We start from the raw sequence: 19,136 nt of genomic DNA on the forward strand, positions 1-19,136 counted from the left end.
TGAGGCCGTGGAGACATCTCAATACGGGAGAGGGGAGCAGGATCAAAATGGTGGGGCCACTAGCAGGTCCCCATCACTGATGAGGACAGGGCGAAGGTGCTCGGCGAAGCAACCTCCCAGCCTGGATCCAGTCTCTCCGACGTAGAGATGGCCACAACGGGAGCACCGGATGCAGTAAACCAGTTCCGCGGATATACTAGTGAAGCATTGCGTCACTCGGAAGGACTGTTTGGGGCCCTGACTGATGCTGAGGGCGGAGGTGTGGGCTCGTTGGAATTTAGGAAAATGAGGGCGGGGGGGGTCTCATTTTGGATGTTGGACAGAGTGGATGTAGAACGGTTATTTCCCATAATGGGAGAGTCGAGGTGAGGAGGGCACGGCTTCAGGATTGAAGGGCATCTGCTTAGAACAGAGATGTGGAAGGTGAGAGTATACCAGCAGCGATAGACTCTCCCCAATTTCTACAGGTGCACTGTGAAGAGCATTCTGACCAGTTGAATCACTGCCTGGTATGGAGGTGCCAATGCAAAGGACAGGAAAAGACTACAGAGTTGTTAACTTGGTCAGCACCATCACAGGTATCAGTCTTCACTCCATCCAAGGCATTTACAAGAGGCTGTGACCCCCACCACCCAGGCTACCGTCAGGAAGGAGGTCCAGGAGCCTGAAGACGAGCACCCAGCAGCACAAGGACAGCTTCTTCCCCTCCGCCATGAGATTCCTGAATGGACAACGACCCCCAGATACGGCCTCACTTTCTCTTGCACAAATTTATTTATATTTAAATGTAATTTATAGCGATATTTTCCCTGTGATGCTGCCGCAATGAATTTCATGACATGTTCGTGACAATAAATTCAGATTGTGGTGGTCAGAGAGTGACCATGTAGGGGAGGGACATGGAGAGTGACCACGGGGAGAGTGGAATTGACATGGGAGAATGATCACGGGGGAATGGACACAAGGAGGGTGACCACTGGGAGAGTAGAATGGACATGGAGAGAATGGCCATGAGGAAGGGGAGAGAGAAGAGAATGGACAGATATGGGGAGAGAGGGAAGGGTGATCATCACAGGGAAAGTGACCACAGGAAGGGTTTCCACAGGGAGAGTGGAAAGTGGACACGGGGAAAGTGGCCAAAGGGAGAGGGAGAAGGAACAGACATGGGGAGAGGGGAAAGGACAGCCAGGGAGAGGGAGAAGGAACAGACATGGGGAGAGGGGAAAGGACAGCCAAGGAGAGGGAGTGGGGGGGGGGGTGGGGGGAAGGAAAGATGGGGAGGAGGGGTGGAAGAGGGGAGAACTGGGGAGGGGGACAGATTGAGTGGGGTGGGGGGGGACAGGGACAAAGGGGTGGGAGTGGGGGAGGGACAGGCAGGAAGGTGGTGGATGGACAGCCAGGAGGGAGGGGTTGGAGAGGGACATGGGAATGGGGCGGGTGAGCGACAGATGGGGAGGAGGGTGGGGGGAGGGGTTGGAGAGGGGGAGGGACAGATAGGGAGGTGGGGGGGGGAGAGGGACAGATGGGGGGAGGGGTGGGACAGATGGGGGAGGGGTGGGACAGATGGGGAGAGGGAAGGGACAGACGGGATGGGGGTGGGGAAGGGACGTGTGAGGGTGGGAGGAACAGAGGGGAAGGGGGGAGGAACAGATGGGGTGGGGACTGGGGAGGGTCAGACAGGGAGGGAAGGGACAGACAGGGTGGGGGGGCAGGGAGGGAGGGGAGGAGCAGACGATGGGTGGGGGGTGGGGTGCGTTGCGTCAGCAGCTCATGCCGCAGTCTCCGCCGCCTTAAGCCGGCTGACGAAGCCGAGCTGTATATAAAGGCTGCGGCGGGCCAGGGCCGCTCAGACAGACGGACTCAGACCTGCCGCCGGGATGGATGCAGAAGCGGGGTTAAAGGACGTGGAGCTGAACGAGGCGGAGGCGGAGGTGGAGAAGCAGCCGATGACGGCGGACGGCAGCAACGGGGCACTGAAGGCCAAGGCGCTCGGGGAGGAGGAGGCGGCGCCGTTCGCCGGTCTGAGCAAGGAAAAGCTGCTGCAGGTGGCCAACACGCCGGGCTGGGTGCGGCTGCGCTGGGCGCTGCTGTTGCTCTTCTGGCTGGGTTGGCTCGCCATGCTGGCCGGCGCCGTGCTCATTATCGTGCGGGCTCCGCGCTGCCAGGCGCTCCCCGACCTCCGCTGGTGGCAGCGCGGCGCCGTTTACCAGCTGGCCGTCGATGCGTTCCAGGACTCCCGGGGAGACGGCCATGGGGACCTGGCAGGTGGGCATCGGGGGCCCCCTGGGGTTGGGCAGGGGTCTGCCGGGGGGGAAGCCCCTGGGCTGCGGGAAATAAGGGTGGGGATTGGGGGGGGGGGGGGGGAAGGGACCCGGGGGCTGCAGGAGAAGGGAGAGGGAGGCACCCTGGGGTGCGGAAGAAGGGGAGATGAGTCAGAGCCACCACGTGCTATAGAAGCGTGGGGGAGGGAGCAGGCGAAGGGTCCGCAGGGTCCAGCGTCCCTTGCGTGACGCCGCTGCATCAGCCAGGAGAGACAGGGCTACCAGTTGCATCAGCCCGCTGTGAGTGGGGCCTGTGAGGCAAGGGGCGGGGCTGCTGGCTTCGGGGGAGGAGGAGCAGGGGTGATGAGGGAGGGCTGGCTACTAGAAGGCATTCTCTAGGGATAGGCCACAGGCAGAGGTGGGGAATTTTGAGAGGTGTGACATGGGTTTGGGGGGGGGGGTGGGTTTGCCAGGATGGGTGACACTGGCATTGAGGTGTGTGTGTGAGAGGTTTTAATGGAATCATTTCTGCTGCTTAAGATGTTGGGCTTGAGTCCCAATTCCAAAGGCAGGGCATCCTCAAACATTTTTCTGCCTCTTCCCACTGACCTGCACCCACTCTATAGTCCTCCGACCCCTCCCATCCATGGACCTGTCCAAATTCTTCTTAGTACGGGAGAGGGGAGCACTCTCTGTGATGTTCCCCTTAAACTTAACCCTTGTCCTCTGGTTTGTTTCTCACCTACCTTCAGTAGACAGAGTAAATGTAGATGGGCTTTTTCTATCTCTTCCACCCCACTCCCCATAATTTTGTATAGTTGTGAGACTTCAGATTGAAGTGATCATATGTTTTGCCCAATGGGGGTCCATTTCTGGATCAGTGGAGGATGGGGGTGTCTGTGGCTTGTGTTGGGTTTATGGGAGCCTCATTTCACCTCTGTCGCACACAGGAGTCGAGCAGCGGTTGGATAGCATTGTTGACCTCAAGGTTAAAGGTATCGTCATCGGCCCAATTCATCGGAATGCCCCAGACCAGATCAACGGGACAAAACTGACCGAGATCGAGAGTGACTATGGCACCATGGAGCAGTTTGACAATATGCTGGCGGCAGCCCACAGGAAAGGTAACCTCGCAATGCCCTGCTGTGGACGAACAGAGAGGGAGAGTATCCAACCATTAGTCCTGTACTCAGCCAACACGTTTGATCCTCCAAAATGCATCACCTCACATTTGTCCAGATTGAACTCCATCTGCTACTTTTAAATTTATATTTTTAATTTGGTCATACAGCACGGTTACAGGCCATTTCAGCTCACAGGTCCATGCTGGCCAATTAACCTACAGCCTCCAGTATGTTTTGAATGGTAGGAGGAAACGAGCCCCCAGAGAAAGCCCACGCAGACATGGGAAGAACATACAAACTCCTCACAGACAGCCACGGGATTTGAACCCTGGCCCCATCTGCTGGTGCTGTAAAGGTGTTGCGCTAACTGCTTTGCCAACCGTGCCACCTTTTTCTGCCCAACTCTGTATCCCATCTATAACCTGATGTAACCTGTGACAACCCTCAACACTTATCTACAGTTTCGCCAACCTTCGTATCTGCAAACTTGCAGACCCATCCTTCCGCTTCTTCATCTAGGCCATTAAACACCACTTGGCTCCACTTCTTCACCCCATCTCATTCTGTGTGCACACAGGCCTCAAGGTGATCCTGGATCTTACTCCCAACTACAGAGGGGAGCAGGAATGGTTTGGAATCGACTTCAACACGACGAATCCCGGGGGCCTTGACCTGCTGAGGGTACGTCCGAGGATGATGGAAGTCTGCAGATGCTGTGATTGCAGTAAAAAAAAAATGCTGGAGGAACTCAGCAGCCTCTGTGGGAGGTAAAGATCCATCACCGACGTTTCAGGCCTGAGCCCTCCCTCAAGGTGGGAGTAAAATGCCGACAGGCACCTAAATCAAATGGCTAGTGAGAAGGGAAGAACGGGAGGGGGAGGGAGTACAGACCAACAGATTGAGACCACCTGAAAATTGGAGGAGCCCCTCATGTTCAGTCTGGGTGCGCTCCAACCAGATGGCCTTAACATCAAATTCCCTGGTTTCCGTGAGCCCCTACCTCCCTCCCCGTCTCCTTTCAAAGAGCCAAAAATCACCCCCCCCAATCAATTCTCACCTTTCCTCTCCTATGTTCTTGTCATATCAAGTTTATACATTCAATCTGTTGGTCTGCACTCCTCCCCCTCCCATGCTCACCACTCTCCCCACCCCCACCTTTAATACAGATGCCTCTTTTTTGTTGTTGCTCCTACCTTGAAGAAGAGCTCTTGCCTGATCCGTTGGAAATATATCTACCTCCTGTGGATGCTGCTTGACCTGTTGAGTTGGCCCAGCAGATATGAGTAAGATCTGGGCTGGAAGACCTCATCTTAGGAGCAGATGTCCTCCTTCGAAGAAAAAACTACTATCAACTCGACCTACACCTGCATCTCCATGTTCTGCACATCTCTCCTGGCCCCCTCCACCTCTATAGAGGCAACAAAAACAGGATTCCTTTGTCCTCACCTACAATTTGATCCCACCATCAGAAACCTGTGCCTTCTGTCAGGACTACTCACTTGGTGACTCACTCATCCCTTCCCACTAATTTCCCCCTTGACCGCGGGAAGTGCCACGCTGGCATCCACACACCTCTTTTTCCACCTTTTGGGGCCCCAAGCAGTCCGTCCAGGTGAAGCAACACTTGTGAACTTGTTACTGCATCTGGTGCTGCCATTGTGGCCTACTCTAAATCTGAGATTGGATGCAGACTGGGAGATTGCTTCGCTGAGCACCTCTGCTCTGTTTGTGTTAGTGGTGGTAACCTCCCAGTGGCTGACGATTTTGATTCTGTGCCCCGCACCTGCAGTGGCATTTCTGTCCACGGCCACCTGCGAAATGGAGGTGCAGCACTTAATATTCTGTCTGCGCTCCCTACCACCAGATGGCATTAACATCGCCTTCTCCGGTTTCTGCAAGCCCACTCCCCGTTCTCCCTTTCCTCCAGCTGTCCACCCCCCTTCCCTCTCCATTCACAGAGCCATCTTCCCCCGCCCTGTTTGCTGGTGTGCCCTCCCTCCCTATTACCACCTCCCCTTCCCTTTCCATTCACAGAGCCATCTTCCCCCGCCCTGTTTGCTGGTGTGCCCTCCCTCCCTATTACCACCTCCCCTTCCCTCTCCATTCACAGAGCCATCTTCCCCTGCCCTGTTTGCTGGTGTGCCCTCCCTCCCTATTACCACCTGCCTGTGGGGACTGTGCTCTCCCCCACCATTTCTTCAGACGCATTCCTACATTTTGCTGATCCCTTGATGAAGAGCTCAGGCTTGAGACGTTGGTTATGTATCGTTGCTTTGTAAAGTATGCTGTTTGACCTGCTGATTTCTCCAGTGTTGTGTTTTTACTTTGGTACAGCCGTGTGTTTTTTTTTTTGCTCTAGATTTGTGCATCTGCAGACTATCGTGTGTCGAAAGCAGCACTTTGCTTGGTTTACAAATGGGGGAAATGTACTTCACAAGTGGGAATCTGTCACCACACTATCACTGTTCACAGAGGGTCTCCAGTTTAAGTGGAAAGGCAGGAGGAATGCGACTTGGTGTGAAAGAGTCGACCAGAATCGTGGTGGGGTTGGGGTTATGGGGCCATCCTGGGTTTCCCCAATGTAATTTCCGATGGAGGTGACGGATGTTCTTTTCCACACAGGAGACTGAAGCGTTCCGCTTCTGGCTACAGCGAGGTGTGGACGGGCTGCGCCTGGGAGGGATCGAGCAAGTTCTCAATTCTGTAAGTACTTACTGATGGTTCAGAGGGTTGGTGTTTGTTGCTGGATTTGCAAATCCCACCACAACAGGGTTTGATTTAGAACCATGGAGCACAGAAAACATGCTTGTCCCACTGACCTCCACCCAGCCCATAGCCCTCCATACCCCTCTCATCATGGACCTGTCCAAATTCTTCAATGTCACAATTAAGCCCACATTCACCACTTCAGCTCGTTCCACATTCCCACCTCTGTGTCTGAAGAAGTCCCCAGTCATGTTCCTCCTAAACATTTCCCCTTTTACCCTTAACCCACATCCTCTGGTTGTATCTCACCCACCCTCAGTGGGAAAAGCCGACCTACATTTACTCCGTTTGTCCCCCTCATAATTTTAAATCCTTCCATCAAATCTCCCCTCATTCTTCTATGCTCCAGGGAATAAAGTCCATACCTGTTTAACCTTTCCCTTTATCTAGTTTCTGAAGTTCAGGCAACATCCTAGTAAATCATCTCTGCCCTCTTTCTATCTTATTGAGATCTTTCCTGTAATTCGGTGACCAGAACTGCCCACAATTCTCCAAATTTGGCCTCACCAATGTCTTGTACAACTTTTACCATAACATCCCAACTCCAGTACTCAATATTTTGATTTATGAAGGTCAATGTGCCAAAAGCTCTGTCCAACTCTATCCACCCGTGATGCCACTCTCAAAATATTCCGTCCTTCTGTTCTGCCACACTCCTCAGTGCCCGACGGTTTACCGTGCATGTCCTACCTTGGTTTGTCCTTCCAAAATGCAACACCTTGCACTTGTCTGGATTTGGGTTAATATTTTGACATTTCCGGGTAAAACTTTTAACCTGAGAAATGGCAACCGCAAATCCTGCTGGATTCTCGGCCTTGATGAAGGATTCCCACTTGAAATGTTGGCTTTTCGCTTTCTCCCACTCAACCATCCTGAGTTCCTTCAGCAGGTTACTGGATTGTTGGGAGAATGGAGGAAAGCCACCACCAATTGGAGGAAGGCCACCACCAATCTGGTTCACCTTTTTATGGGCTTGTATTATGGCTCCCTGAGTCTATACTGATTGTGGGAATCTGATGGTGTGTGCCTGAACACTCATTTCCCTTTTGTAGGTTCACAACAGGTTAGTGGAATGGCAAAACCTGACTAGGAACTTCTCGGCAGATGACCAGCAGAGGTAAGTCTGAGATCATCCATGCCCTACCCTGCTCCTGTACTTCGGTCCTTAGATTTATTGTCAAGTACATACGTGACATCACGTACAATCCTGAGATTCTTTTTCCTGCGGGTCAGGCAGAATTTCTACTGTTTTTAGGTATGGTAACTGGCCATTTCAGCCCCTGTGTCTGTGCTGCCAAATTTGGACCCCATTAACCTACACCCTTGGTATGTTTTGAATGGGAGAAAACCCACGCAGACACAGGAAGAATGTACAAACTCCTTACTGACAGTGCGGGACTCGAACCCCAATTGGGTCCCGATCGCTGGCACTGTAAAGGCCTTGTGCTAACCGCTACACCATTGGTATGCAAAAAGAGAAACTACACAATGTTCACATGTAAATTGTGCAATAGAGAGGGGAAAAAAATCAGTGAAGAATTAAGTCCTTTATCAAGTTTGTCATTGGGGAGTCTGTTGGTGGAGGGGTAGCAATTGTGTGAGTCTTGTGGCCCTGATACCTCTTTCCTGAAGGCAACAGCAAGAACAGTGTGCTGGGTAGGGTGGATCCTTGATGATCGCTGCTGCTCTCCAATGGCAGCGTCCCTTGTAAATGGTAGATTGAGTTTTGCCTGTGATAACCTGGGCTGTGTCCTCTACCTTTTGCAGGGATTTCTGCTCTGGGTTATTGGTGTCCCCATACCAGACTGTGATGCAGCTGGCCAGCGCACTTTCCACCACACATGGGTGGAAATTTGCCAGGGTTTCTGATGTCATAACAATCTCCTGAGTAAATAGAGGTGCTGACATGCTTTATTCACAATGCTATTAGTGTTAGGTCCAGGAAAGTTCCTACGATATTGGATATGGACTCCCCAAGAACTTAAATTTGCTCCCCCTCTCCATATTAAGAGGCTAATGGGATGTTTGGCTTTATTAGTCAGGGGATTGAGTCCAGGAGTCGAGAGGTCATGTTGCAACTCTACAAATCTCTGGTGAGACCCATTGTGTTCAGTTCTGGTGAGGATGGGGACGCTATGGAGAAAGGACAGAGGAGATTCACTAGGATGTTGCCTGGATTGGGAAACAAATCTCACGAGGCGAGGTTGACAGAGCTGGGACTTTTCTCTTGACTTGATAAAGGTTGATAAGATTCGGAGAGGCGTAGATAGGGTGGACGGCTAGCGCCTATTTCCCAGGGCAGGGATTCGCAAACATCAGAGGACGTCTGTACAAAGTGAAGGGAGGGAAGTTGAAGGGAGACTCCAAGGGTGGTATTTTATTTATATGTAGAGTTGTGGGTGCCTGGAATACCTGGCCAGGGATGGCAGTGGAGACTGAAATAGGCATTTAGGAGGCTTGGACAAGCACAGATGAAACTTCAAAGATTATGAGGTGGGGGGGGGGAGGTTAGGTCTTTTTTTTTGTAGGAATATTCAGGTCGGCACAACATTGAGGGCTGAAGGGCCTGTATCGTACTGTAGATGATGACCATGCTTCTTTCTTCCTCCCTCCAGGGTCCTCATCGCAGCCACGGCGAAGATCCACCTTGGTACAAATCTGCAGCTCTTGAATCAGTCTGATGTCGATCTGCTGTTCAGCGACTACCTGCGGCAGGCCCTCTCGGACTTGAACCCGCCAATCGCATCTGCCATCCGGGAAAGTGTGGAGAAATACATCAACGGCACTGGCAAATTGTGGCCAAGCTGGGCTGTACGTAACTGCTCCACTTCACCCTCTGTTCACATCCCGTTAGCACGACAGGTGACCCACCTCCCCCTGCGGGGCCCCCTCTCCATTCTATCTTACTCTCACACTTGCTTCTCACCCCTCTCTTTTCATTACAGCACAGTGCAGGCCCTTCAGCCCACAGAAAATGGTCGGGTGCTGAGAAGTGCGGTAGAACAGAAGGTCTAGGAATCCATAAAAGTGGCGTCACAGGTGGATAGAGTTGTAAATAGAGCTTTTTAGCATATTGGCCTTCAAAGTATGAGAATAGAAGTTGCCTGGACTTCAGGGACTGAGTTACAGGGAAAGGTTAAACAGGTATGGACTTTATTCCCTGAATTGTAGAAGAATGAGGAGAGATTTGATTGAGGTATTTAAAATTATGAGAGGGAGAGACAGTAAATGTAGGTTGGCTTTTACCACTGAGGGTCGGTGAGATACAAACCAGAGGACGTGGGTTAAAGGGGAAATGTTTAGGGCAACCTCTTCACACAGAGTGGTGGGAGTGTGGAACGAGCTGCCAGCTGAAGAAGTGAAAGCGGGCTAAATTTTAACATTTTAAGAAGATGGGAGGGGTGTGGGTGCAGGTCAGTGGGACGAGGCAGAATAATAGTTTGGCACAGGCTAGAAGGGCTTGTTTCCTGTGCTGCGATGCTCTGTGATGTGCCGACCTATGGGAACTACTGCACAATGATCTAGCTTTTCCTTACCTCCCATTTCCTCTTGACATTGGCGGGTGGGAGCTGGAAGATTTTTAACAGGCCTTCCATCTGCAGAGCCTCACAGTGCCCATCTTTGTTCACAGGTTGGAGGCCCCAAGATGGGTCACATGATGACCATGAACTCTAACCTGATTGGTCTGCTGCCGGTGATGCTGTTCACGCTTCCTGGAACACCCTTCACTTACTATGGTGATGAAATTGGGCTGCAGGACGACAGAGTAGGTGCAGCTGCTCCTCTGGTGGGGTTGAGGGTGTGGAGAGCTGAGATCATGCATGCCTGTGGCCCCTGTTGGGGGATGAGACCATCTTTTTTGGGGGAGGGGCTTTAAACCAGCGCCCAGGAAGACCATGTTGGCTATCACTAAATGAAGCAGGACCCTCTGTCGGATCCAAGCACCATTCCAACATTGTGGTTTCTGCCACCAAGTACAGGGGTGAGACACGGCCAGTGCAGAGACTAAGGTTTCTCTCAGCTGAGGTGTACTCAACTGATGGTGGCAGTCAGAGGACTATGCAGAAAGATTTCTGGAATGAACTACTGAGGGGGCTGTGAAGGTTGTTAGAATATGTACAAGATCAATTAATGGGGGGGGGATGAGATTCAATTTATTGTCATGTAATAAAAATAGTGAAATATTACACAAAATTTGTTTTGCCTGCTGTAAGGCATACAGACTAGATTAGCTGTTGGCAGAAATTGCCTGAAGTGCCTCTTACGGTCAGAAAAAGAGAAGCAAAAGGAAGTCTGATCAGTCACCGAGTGCAGGAAGATGGTAAAAGCTCAGCCGTGGTCTGGAGACTAATGTTGCACTCCCACTGGGCCTGGTCTGGTCTTTAATGTTTGCCAGGAGTATTTGGAGGGGAGGGGTTGGGGGTAGGTTCTGGCTTCTTTCGAGGGGTATTTTTCCCTGGGAATACACCTTGATATGAGTCCCTCTTTCTTCCATGTTTACTTCCTGCAGGTGGGCCGGAATCCGTGGATGCTATGGAACTCCTCGGAAAACGCTGGCTTCACCTCCAAGCTCAGCCACCGGCCGAAGCCCAGCCTGAACCAAACAGTGGAGGTCAGTGTGCGCGGGCTCTGTGTCAAGACTGTGTTTTTTTTTTTTTTTTTAATTTTTTATTTTTCACACCATAAATCACATTAGCCATGATATACACTTTTTCTTTTTCACACATATACAGTGACTTTTTCTCCCCCCCCCCTCCCTCCTCCCAAGCCACCCCCCCACCCCCTCTCTCATCCATTTTAGGTATACAATCTAGGTTGCATTAAGCCAGTCAGACAATGTTGTCATTCAACAAAAATACACCAGAAATTCTACTGAGTCCATTCTTTTCTTTCCTTCTCCTTCCATCAACTTAGGTAATGTTTGTCCCCGGTAGGTTTTCGCTATTGTATTTAATGTAAGGCTCCCATACTTGTTCGAATATTTCAATATTATTTCTTAAACTATATGTTATTTTTTCTAATGGAATACATTTATTCATTTCTATATACCATTGTTGTATTTTCAAATTATCTTCCAATTTCCAGGTTGACATAATACATTTTTTTGCTACGGCTGGGGCTATCTTAACAAATCTTTTTTGTGCATCCTCCAAATCAATTCCAAATTCTTTGTTTTTTATGTTGCTTAGGAGAAAGATCTCTGGATTCTTTGGTATATTGTTTTCTGTTATTTTATTTAGTATCTGATTGAGATCATCCCAAAATTTTTCTACTCTCTCACATGTCCAGATTGCATGAATTGTTGTTCCCATTTCTTTTTTACATCGAAAACATCTGTCAGATACTGTTGGGTCCCATTTATTTAACTTTTGCGGTGTAATGTATAGTCTGTGTAACCAATTATATTGTATCATACGTAGCCTCGTATTTATTGTATTTCTCATCGTTCCAGAACATAATTTCTCCCATGTTTCCTTTTTTATCTTTATATTTAAATCTTGTTCCCATTTTTGTTTAGTTTTACCATTTGTTTCCTCATTCTCCTTTTCTTGCAGTTTAATATACATATTTGTTATAAATCTTTTGATTAACATTGTATCTGTAATCACATATTCAAGGTTACTTCCCTCTGGTAAACTCAAATTGCTTCCTAATTTCTCTTTCAAGTAGGATCTCAGTTGGTAATATGCCAGCGCTGTATCTCCAGTTATATTGTACTTATCTCTCATTTGTTCAAAGGATAAGAATCTACTTCCTGAAAAACAATTTTCTATTCTTTTAATCCCTTTTTTTTCCCATTTTCTAAAGGCAAGGTTGTCTATTGTAAAAGGGAGTAGCTTATTTTGCGTCAATATTAGTTTTGGTAATTGATAATTTGTTTTATTTCTTTCTACATGAATCTTCTTCCAAATATTGAGGAGATGATGTAATACTGGAGAAGTTCTATGTTGTACCAATTTTTCGTCCCATTTATATAATATGTGTTCAGGTATCTTTTCCCCTATTTTATCTAATTCTAATCTCGTCCAGTCTGGTTTTTCCCTTGTTTGATAAAAATCTGATAGGTATCTTAATTGTGCGGCTCTATAATAATTTTTGAAGTTTGGCAATTGTAAGCCTCCTTGTTTATACCATTCTGTTAATTTATCTAGTGCTATCTTCCACTGATTCCGTATTTACTTCAAAATACATTTTTAATTGTTTTTCAATAAATTCTCTAAAATCCTGTCTTTTAAGTAGCATGGGGTTTAATCTCCATCTATACATTCTTGGAAGGATGTCCTCTAGCTTTACTGTCAGTATTAAGTGTGAATGGTCCGATAGCATTCTCGCTTTATATTGTTTTTCTTACTCTATCCTGCATACTAGCTGATAACAAAAATAGGTCTATTCTTGAGTATGTTTTATGTCTAGTCGAGTAGTATGAGTATTCCTTTTCTTTTGGGTTTTGTTTCCTCCATATATCCAAAAGTTTCATTTCTTGCATTGATTTAATTATAAATTTGGTTACTTTGTTCTTTCTGTTAATTTTTTTCCCCGTTTTATCCATATTTGGATCCAAATTCAGGTTGAAATCCCCTCCTATTAGTTTGTTCCCTTGCGTATTAGCTACCTTCAAAAAGATATCTTTCATAAATTTTTGATCTTCTTCGTTAGGTGAATATATATTAAGTAGATTCCAAAACTCCGAATATATCTGACATTTTATCATAACATATCTCCCTGCTGGATCTATTATTTCCTCTTCTATTTTAAATGGCACATTTTTGCTAATTAGTATAGCCACTCCTCTTGCTTTTGAATTATACGATGCTGCTGTTACATGTCCTACCCAATCTCTCTTTAATTTCTTGTGCTCCAATTCAGTTAAGTGTGTTTCTTGGACAAATGCTATATCTATTTTTTCCTTTTTCAGTAAATTTAGTAGTTTCTTCCTTTTAATTTGGTTATGTATTCCATTAATATTTAAAGTCATATAGTTCAGCGTAGCCATTTTATATTTTGTTTATCTTCTCTTTCCGTTTTTCCATCATTACCTTTCCTCCTTTTCCATTTCTGTTTTCTTATTTTCAACTCTTTATAAGACAACATTCCTACAACATCCAACATTTTCCTTATTCTCCTATTTCTATCTTCTTTATCCCCAATCTCCCCTTCCCCTCCTGAGTTGTCCTTTATCCCTTGTCGGACAACCACATCTCCCCTCTCCATTTGGATTTGCGAATCTACTCGCAAGCGTCAACTGATTTTGTAGTGACCGCTATTTCCCCCCACCCAGCCCCCCCCAGAAAAGATTTCACTTTTCATATGTCACAAAGGTCACTCTTTTAATTCCCTCCTTATTCTCTCAATTCCATTACCTTCCCTTATTAATTCTTGTCTATACTATCTATATTTTCCTCTAAGTACAGATACATTCACGTATGCACATTGTCTCTATTCACTCTTATACCTCTTTACCCACATACATATCAATCGTGATCATTTTTACTCTCATTACCCGTCTTCATCCCTCAGTCTATTTTTGTAATTGTTCTGCAAATTTTCGTGCTTCTTCTGGATCCGAGAATAGTCTGTTTTGTTGTCCTGGAATAAATATTTTCAATACCGCTGGATGCTTTAGTATAAATTTATACCCTTTCTTCCATAAAATCGCCTTTGCTGTATTGAACTCTTTTCTCTTCTTTAGGAGGTCAAAACTTATATCTGGATAAATGAAGATTTTTTGCCCTTTATACTCCAGTGGTTTGTTGCCCTCTCTTACTTTTTCCATTGTCTTCTCCAGTACCTTTTCTCTTGTAGTATATCTTAGGAATTTTATTACAATAGATCTTGGTTTTTGTTGTGGTTGTGGTTTAGAGGCCAATGCTCTATGTGCCCTTTCTATTTCCATTTCTTGCTGTAGTTCTGGACATCCTAGGGTCTTAGGGATCCACTCTTTTATAAACTCCCTCATATTCTTGCCTTCTTCGTCTTCCTTAAGGCCCACTATCTTTATGTTATTTCTTCTGTTATAATTTTCCATTATATCTATTTTTTGAGCTAGTAGTTCTTGTGTCTCTTTAGTTTTTTTATTAGATTCCTCCAATTTCTTTTTTAAGTCTTCTACCTCCATTTCTGCCGCTACTGCCCGCTCTTCCATCTTGTCCATTTTCTTTCCCATTTCTGTTAAGGTCATATCTATTTTATTCATTTTCTCTTCTGTGTTGTTTATTCTTTTTCTTAAATCCTTAAATTCCTGTGTTTGCCATTCTTTAAATGACTCCATGTATCCTTTAATAAGAGAAAGTACCTCCTTCTATTTCACTGTACTCTTCCTCTTCCTCTTCTTCTTCCTCTGGGTTGGCCATCTGTTGTTTCTTTGTTGCCCTTTCCTTCTCTTCTTTCTTGTTTCTATTGTCTTCTGTGGTCTCTTCTTGCTGTAGGTGTTCTGCAGCTGTCGTTGCCGGCTGTGGAGATCGACTCCCCAGCTGGTCACCCCTCCTGTCGGTGTGTTTTTTTGCATGCGCGGTTGCGCACTTTTACTCGGCTCAGCGAGCCATTTTTGTAGTCCATTATTTACCGACCTGAGGGAGCGGGTTTCTCTCTCCACAGCGGGCCTCTTCGAACAGGTAAGGCCTTCACCTTCTTCCTCCGTTGTCTTCTCTTCCTCTCTTCTTACCGTTGCTTTCGATTTTTCTTTTTTTGTCGCCATCTTCTTTCCACCTTTATACTCACTTTTCTTTAACTCTTATTTCTGTGCCTTTGTATTTTCTCTTGTTTTTCCCGACTTTTCTGGAGAGGGCTGGAGTTCACCGTCCGGCCACTACTCCATCACGTGACTCCTTTGTCAAGACTGTGTTTCACGCATGCCGTGATTATCTCTTGATTATTGTGTGGTGGACGTGTGGCAGAGCAGCTCCGCTGAGTGCACTCAGACTGGGAGATTTTGTCATGGAGCATTTTGGCTCTGTCCACTGCTACAGTGTGGATCTCTCAGTGGCTGCCCAGTTCAGTGGCAATTCCCTTGCTGATGTGGCTGTCTATGGTCTTGGGCACTGACAGACTGAGGACATCATCCAAATCGATGGCCTCAATGTCAACTTCTCTGACTCTCTTTCCCTTTCTCCTTTTCTCTATCTCTGTATTCACTCCCCCCACCCCCCTGATCAATTCTCATCTCTCCTATTCATATGCAATTATGGCCTATTGCATGTTGGCCTGTGCTTCCCAACACCCCCCACCCCACCTGCTTTTTGCTCTTGGCTGAAGAAGGACTTGGGCTTAAAGTGTTATACAGGTTGGACCTCTTTAATCTGGTGACATCAGGACCTGGCCATTGCTGGATCACAGAAAATTGACCCATAAACAGACCAACGGGTAAAACAAAGCTTAAAACATGAAATAATACTGAGGGGCAGCACGATTCGTGTAGCAGTTACGGCAATGCCTTTACAGCACCAGCAATTGCGACGTTAGTACAAACTCCTGACAGCGTGGGGGGACAAACCCCAGTTCTGATCGTAGCAGATTCAACCTTTCTAATACCACCAATCAGGACATTAGTACAACTCCTTCCAAACAGCATGTGACTCAAACACTGGTCCCGATCGCTGCTGTTGTAAAGGTTGAATTTACTGCTGTTAGTACAAACCCCTTACAGACAGGGACTTGAACCCCAGACTCAATCGCAGCAGATTCAACCTTTATGACACCAGCAATCAGGACATTAGTAAAAACTCCTTACAGCATGGGTCTTGAACCCTGATCCCAATTGCTGGTGCTGTAAAGGTTGAATCTGCTGCAACTGGGACCAGTGTTGTCTGTAAGGAGTTTGTGTTAACGGTGGCAGATTCAAACATGCCGGGCCATGGGAGTTGCCGGACCACAGCACCTGTGTGCAATGGGTGCAACCTGTATACGTTCACCTCCTCCAGATTGTGGGACCTGCTGAGTTTCTCCCACACTTTGGTGTATTTGTGCAAAAATTGTACTGGTATTACACAGGAGAGCAGTTTTGATGGTATTTGGAAGGAGGTAATTGTCCAGTGTGATGGAAGTGTGGTAAACAGGTCTGGCCTTTTGTTTCTCCAGGGCCAGAAGTCGGACCGAAAATCTCTTCTGTCATTGTTTAAGAGGCTGAGCTTGCTGAAGGTCAAGGAACACTCATTGCAGTTTGGGGAGTTCCGCTCTATCCTGAGCACGGGCAGTGTCTATGCCTACCTTCGGTCCTGGGACCAGAGCGACCGCTTCCTGGTGCTGCTCAACTTCGGAACGGAGCCCACGAGCATCTCTCTCAGCAGTGAGGAGGATCTGCCACAGAAAGCCAAGGTGGAGCTCAGCTCGTTGTCGAGCAGGCCCGAGGAGGTGGTCGAGTTGGCCTCGGTCAGCCTTGCAGCTGGAGAGGGGCTGGTGCTGAAATTCTCCCACGTCCCTTGAAGAGTTATGTGTCCCTCGCTCTCGCTGAGGTGGGCGGGGGGCAGATTGGTGTTCACCTGTCACCTTGTGTGACGTCCACATTCCATTGTACACTGGCTTGACTTCCATTTGTACTGTTGCTGTGTTTCTATGGTCACCATGCTGTTTTCTCATTTTGACACTCCTAGAGTAGAGTGTGAAGGCTGAAGTCTGAGTTGTGCTGGTCAGAGGAGGGGGTAAAAACTAGAACCCAACTGTAAGATTGAGATTTTGATGGCCTTGGTTTTCCTAGATCTAATTTTGGAATGCTTTTCAACCTTTGAGAGGTGGGGGTGAAATCATAGAATCTTTGCTTTACAGGCCCTTTGGCCTGACTTTTCAGTGCTGACCAAGTCACCTTTCCCCACTGATCTGTTGTGTTTTTTGGCCTTTCCTCCCCTCTAAACCTGTCCCATCCATGTAGCCATCTAAACGTCCTTGAATGTGACTGCTTCTGCCAGCAGCTCAATCCATGTACCCGCCACCCTCAGATATTGATCACGAAGGGCAGCACGTTTTGAATCCAGTGCTGTCTGTAAGGAGTTTGCTCGTTCTCTACGTGTCTTCGTGGGTTTCCTCCAGGGGCTCTGGTTTCCTCCTCCTGCTTGAAATGTGCTGGGGGTACAGGTTAATTGGGCGGCATGGGGTCATGGGCCTATAACCGTTCTGTATGTCTAAATTAAATATTTAAAAATTTTTAATCTATAAAATGGCAGAGCTCATTCATTCAATGGCGTTCAGGTGCCGACACAAGCCATTTTCTGTCCAGTTGTTTCAGAAGGTGATTGGCAGTAACGATACAACAATTTTACTTGAAGTTAACCAATATAAACCCCTCACCTCCTCCTCCCGGAGGGGATTTGTCAATAAAAGTACACTTTTATTAAAAAAAAATGTTTTATAACTACATGTAATTCTGACCATTGTCAATGCTAGAAATACTCGTAGGTCTGGCAGGATCTATGGAGCAAGAAGCAGTTAATGTTTTCGTTGAGTGCCCTTCATCTGAACGGAGCTGAAATGTTAACTCTGCCTCCTGCTCCTGAGACGTTTACTGACCTGCTGTGCATTTCTGGTCTTTATTTCCCATTTCCATCATTTTGCACTTTTTGTATTCAATCCCAGCTCTGAACAGACTGAGCACAAAAATGGTGGAGGAACTCTGGGGCTCGTAGCCCGAAGCGTCGGTAATGTATCTTTGTCTCCTGTGGCCACTGCGAGACCAGCTGAGTTCCTCCAGCGTGTTTGCGATTTTACGGCAGTCACAGTGGTGACAGAGTTTCTGTTAACACTGCGGTTAGTCCGCGCCAGCAATCTGGGTTCAAATCCAGTGTTGCCTGAAAAGAGTTTGTACCTTCTCCCCGTGTCTCGTGGGTTTTCCCTGGGGCTCTGGTGTCCTCCCACCCTCCAAAAATGAACTGGGGTTGTAGGTTAATTTGAGTGTAATTGGGCAGCATGGTTTAAACAGCAGGAATTTGGCTTCTACTATGCTATGATTAAAATTTTAAAAATTCATGAACAGACCGACTCTGACCTGTAGACTCTGACACTGCGCCTCGTCCAGAAACTCCCAAATACAATTCCTGAATGTAAAAGTCAGGACCACAGCAAAGGAAATGAATGTTTCTGCCTTCACAGCTTACTCTCATTTACCTTTAGTCATTACCTGAATGTTGGGCTTTGCCTCTGACTGGAAAGCTTTGAGTTTTTTTAAACTTGGGATTTTTCATATTTTTAAAAAAAAATCTCTTGGTTCAATAAAGATAATTTTTAAAGTGACTAAGATCTACAGACTTTTGTGTGATGATTAGGTTGCAGGGTCAAGGGCAGATAGTGTAGGTATGAGTCGACACCTGGGCTCTGGAGGAGAAAGCTAACCTCCAGAATTGCACTTGCTGTTGGTTTACTGAAATCTTGCTGGGAAGGAAGGTGTGGACGAGAGCAAATGTAGGAAGGTGTTTTCTGCTGAGGTTAGGTGAGATAAGAGAGTGAAAGGGGAAAAGTTTAGGGGGAAACATTGAACCCTTTGGACTCTGGCCATTTAAAATCTTTCATAATAGTGAAACCTCGTTAGAACGCGATTCATTAGTCCGCAGAATCGCTTATAGCGAGGTTATCTGTGGACCCTAAACATGCCAGGCTAACAGTCACAAACTCGAAAATGGACTCGATGACTCATTTACAAGATGTTTACATTAATATGTGGAGTTTAAAGGTCTTGTTATAGGGTTTGAGTCAGTGTTCTGTTACCTGAAATACAGGCATCTGTCCATGGGTAAATTACAGTACAAACACCAGTACGAACCAGCTGATGGTTGAATATAAAACCAGACCCAGAAAACTGGGACATGGAGTATATGTGCTTGTTGGTAGTCCCTGAAAACTGGGAGTGAATTGCTAAATGCAGGTTCAATTTTGACGTTTAAAAATCTGGACAAGTATGTGGATGGATGCAGGTCAGTGGGACTAGGCAGAAAGAAAAAGTTTGGCACAGATTGAAAGTGCCTGTTTCTGTACTGTTCTAGGAAGGCAACTGTTCATAACTGAC

The 19,136-nt window shown here is 47.0% G+C and overlaps 1 protein-coding gene across 1 annotated transcript; it reads left to right on the forward strand.

Annotated features, from left to right (window-relative positions):
* Window positions 1-1,770: 1,770 nt before the first annotated feature.
* slc3a2b (solute carrier family 3 member 2b) lies at window positions 1,771-18,367 on the forward strand. Its single transcript, XM_069894236.1, has 9 exons — window positions 1,771-2,265; window positions 3,212-3,385; window positions 3,963-4,066; window positions 6,008-6,088; window positions 7,204-7,268; window positions 8,767-8,962; window positions 9,783-9,917; window positions 10,662-10,763; window positions 16,226-18,367. The coding sequence occupies exons 1-9, from the start codon at window positions 1,878-1,880 to the stop codon at window positions 16,568-16,570; spliced, it is 1,590 nt and encodes a 529-aa protein (XP_069750337.1). The 5' UTR covers window positions 1,771-1,877; the 3' UTR covers window positions 16,571-18,367.
* The last annotated feature ends 769 nt before the right edge of the window (window positions 18,368-19,136 follow it).

Source organism: Narcine bancroftii, chromosome 8, assembly GCF_036971445.1.
Source record: "Narcine bancroftii isolate sNarBan1 chromosome 8, sNarBan1.hap1, whole genome shotgun sequence".
NCBI classification, from domain to species: domain Eukaryota; kingdom Metazoa; phylum Chordata; class Chondrichthyes; order Torpediniformes; family Narcinidae; genus Narcine; species Narcine bancroftii.

Coding starts and splice junctions, on each gene's coding strand:
- slc3a2b (XM_069894236.1), top strand. CDS start 1,878: ATGGATGCAGAAGCGGGGTTAAAGGACGTGGAGCTGAACGAGGCGGAG. Junction 4,067..6,007: donor GGGGCCTTGACCTGCTGAGG/GTACGTCCGAGG, acceptor TTTTCCACACAG/GAGACTGAAGCGTTCCGCTT. Junction 9,918..10,661: donor TTGGGCTGCAGGACGACAGA/GTAGGTGCAGCT, acceptor TACTTCCTGCAG/GTGGGCCGGAATCCGTGGAT.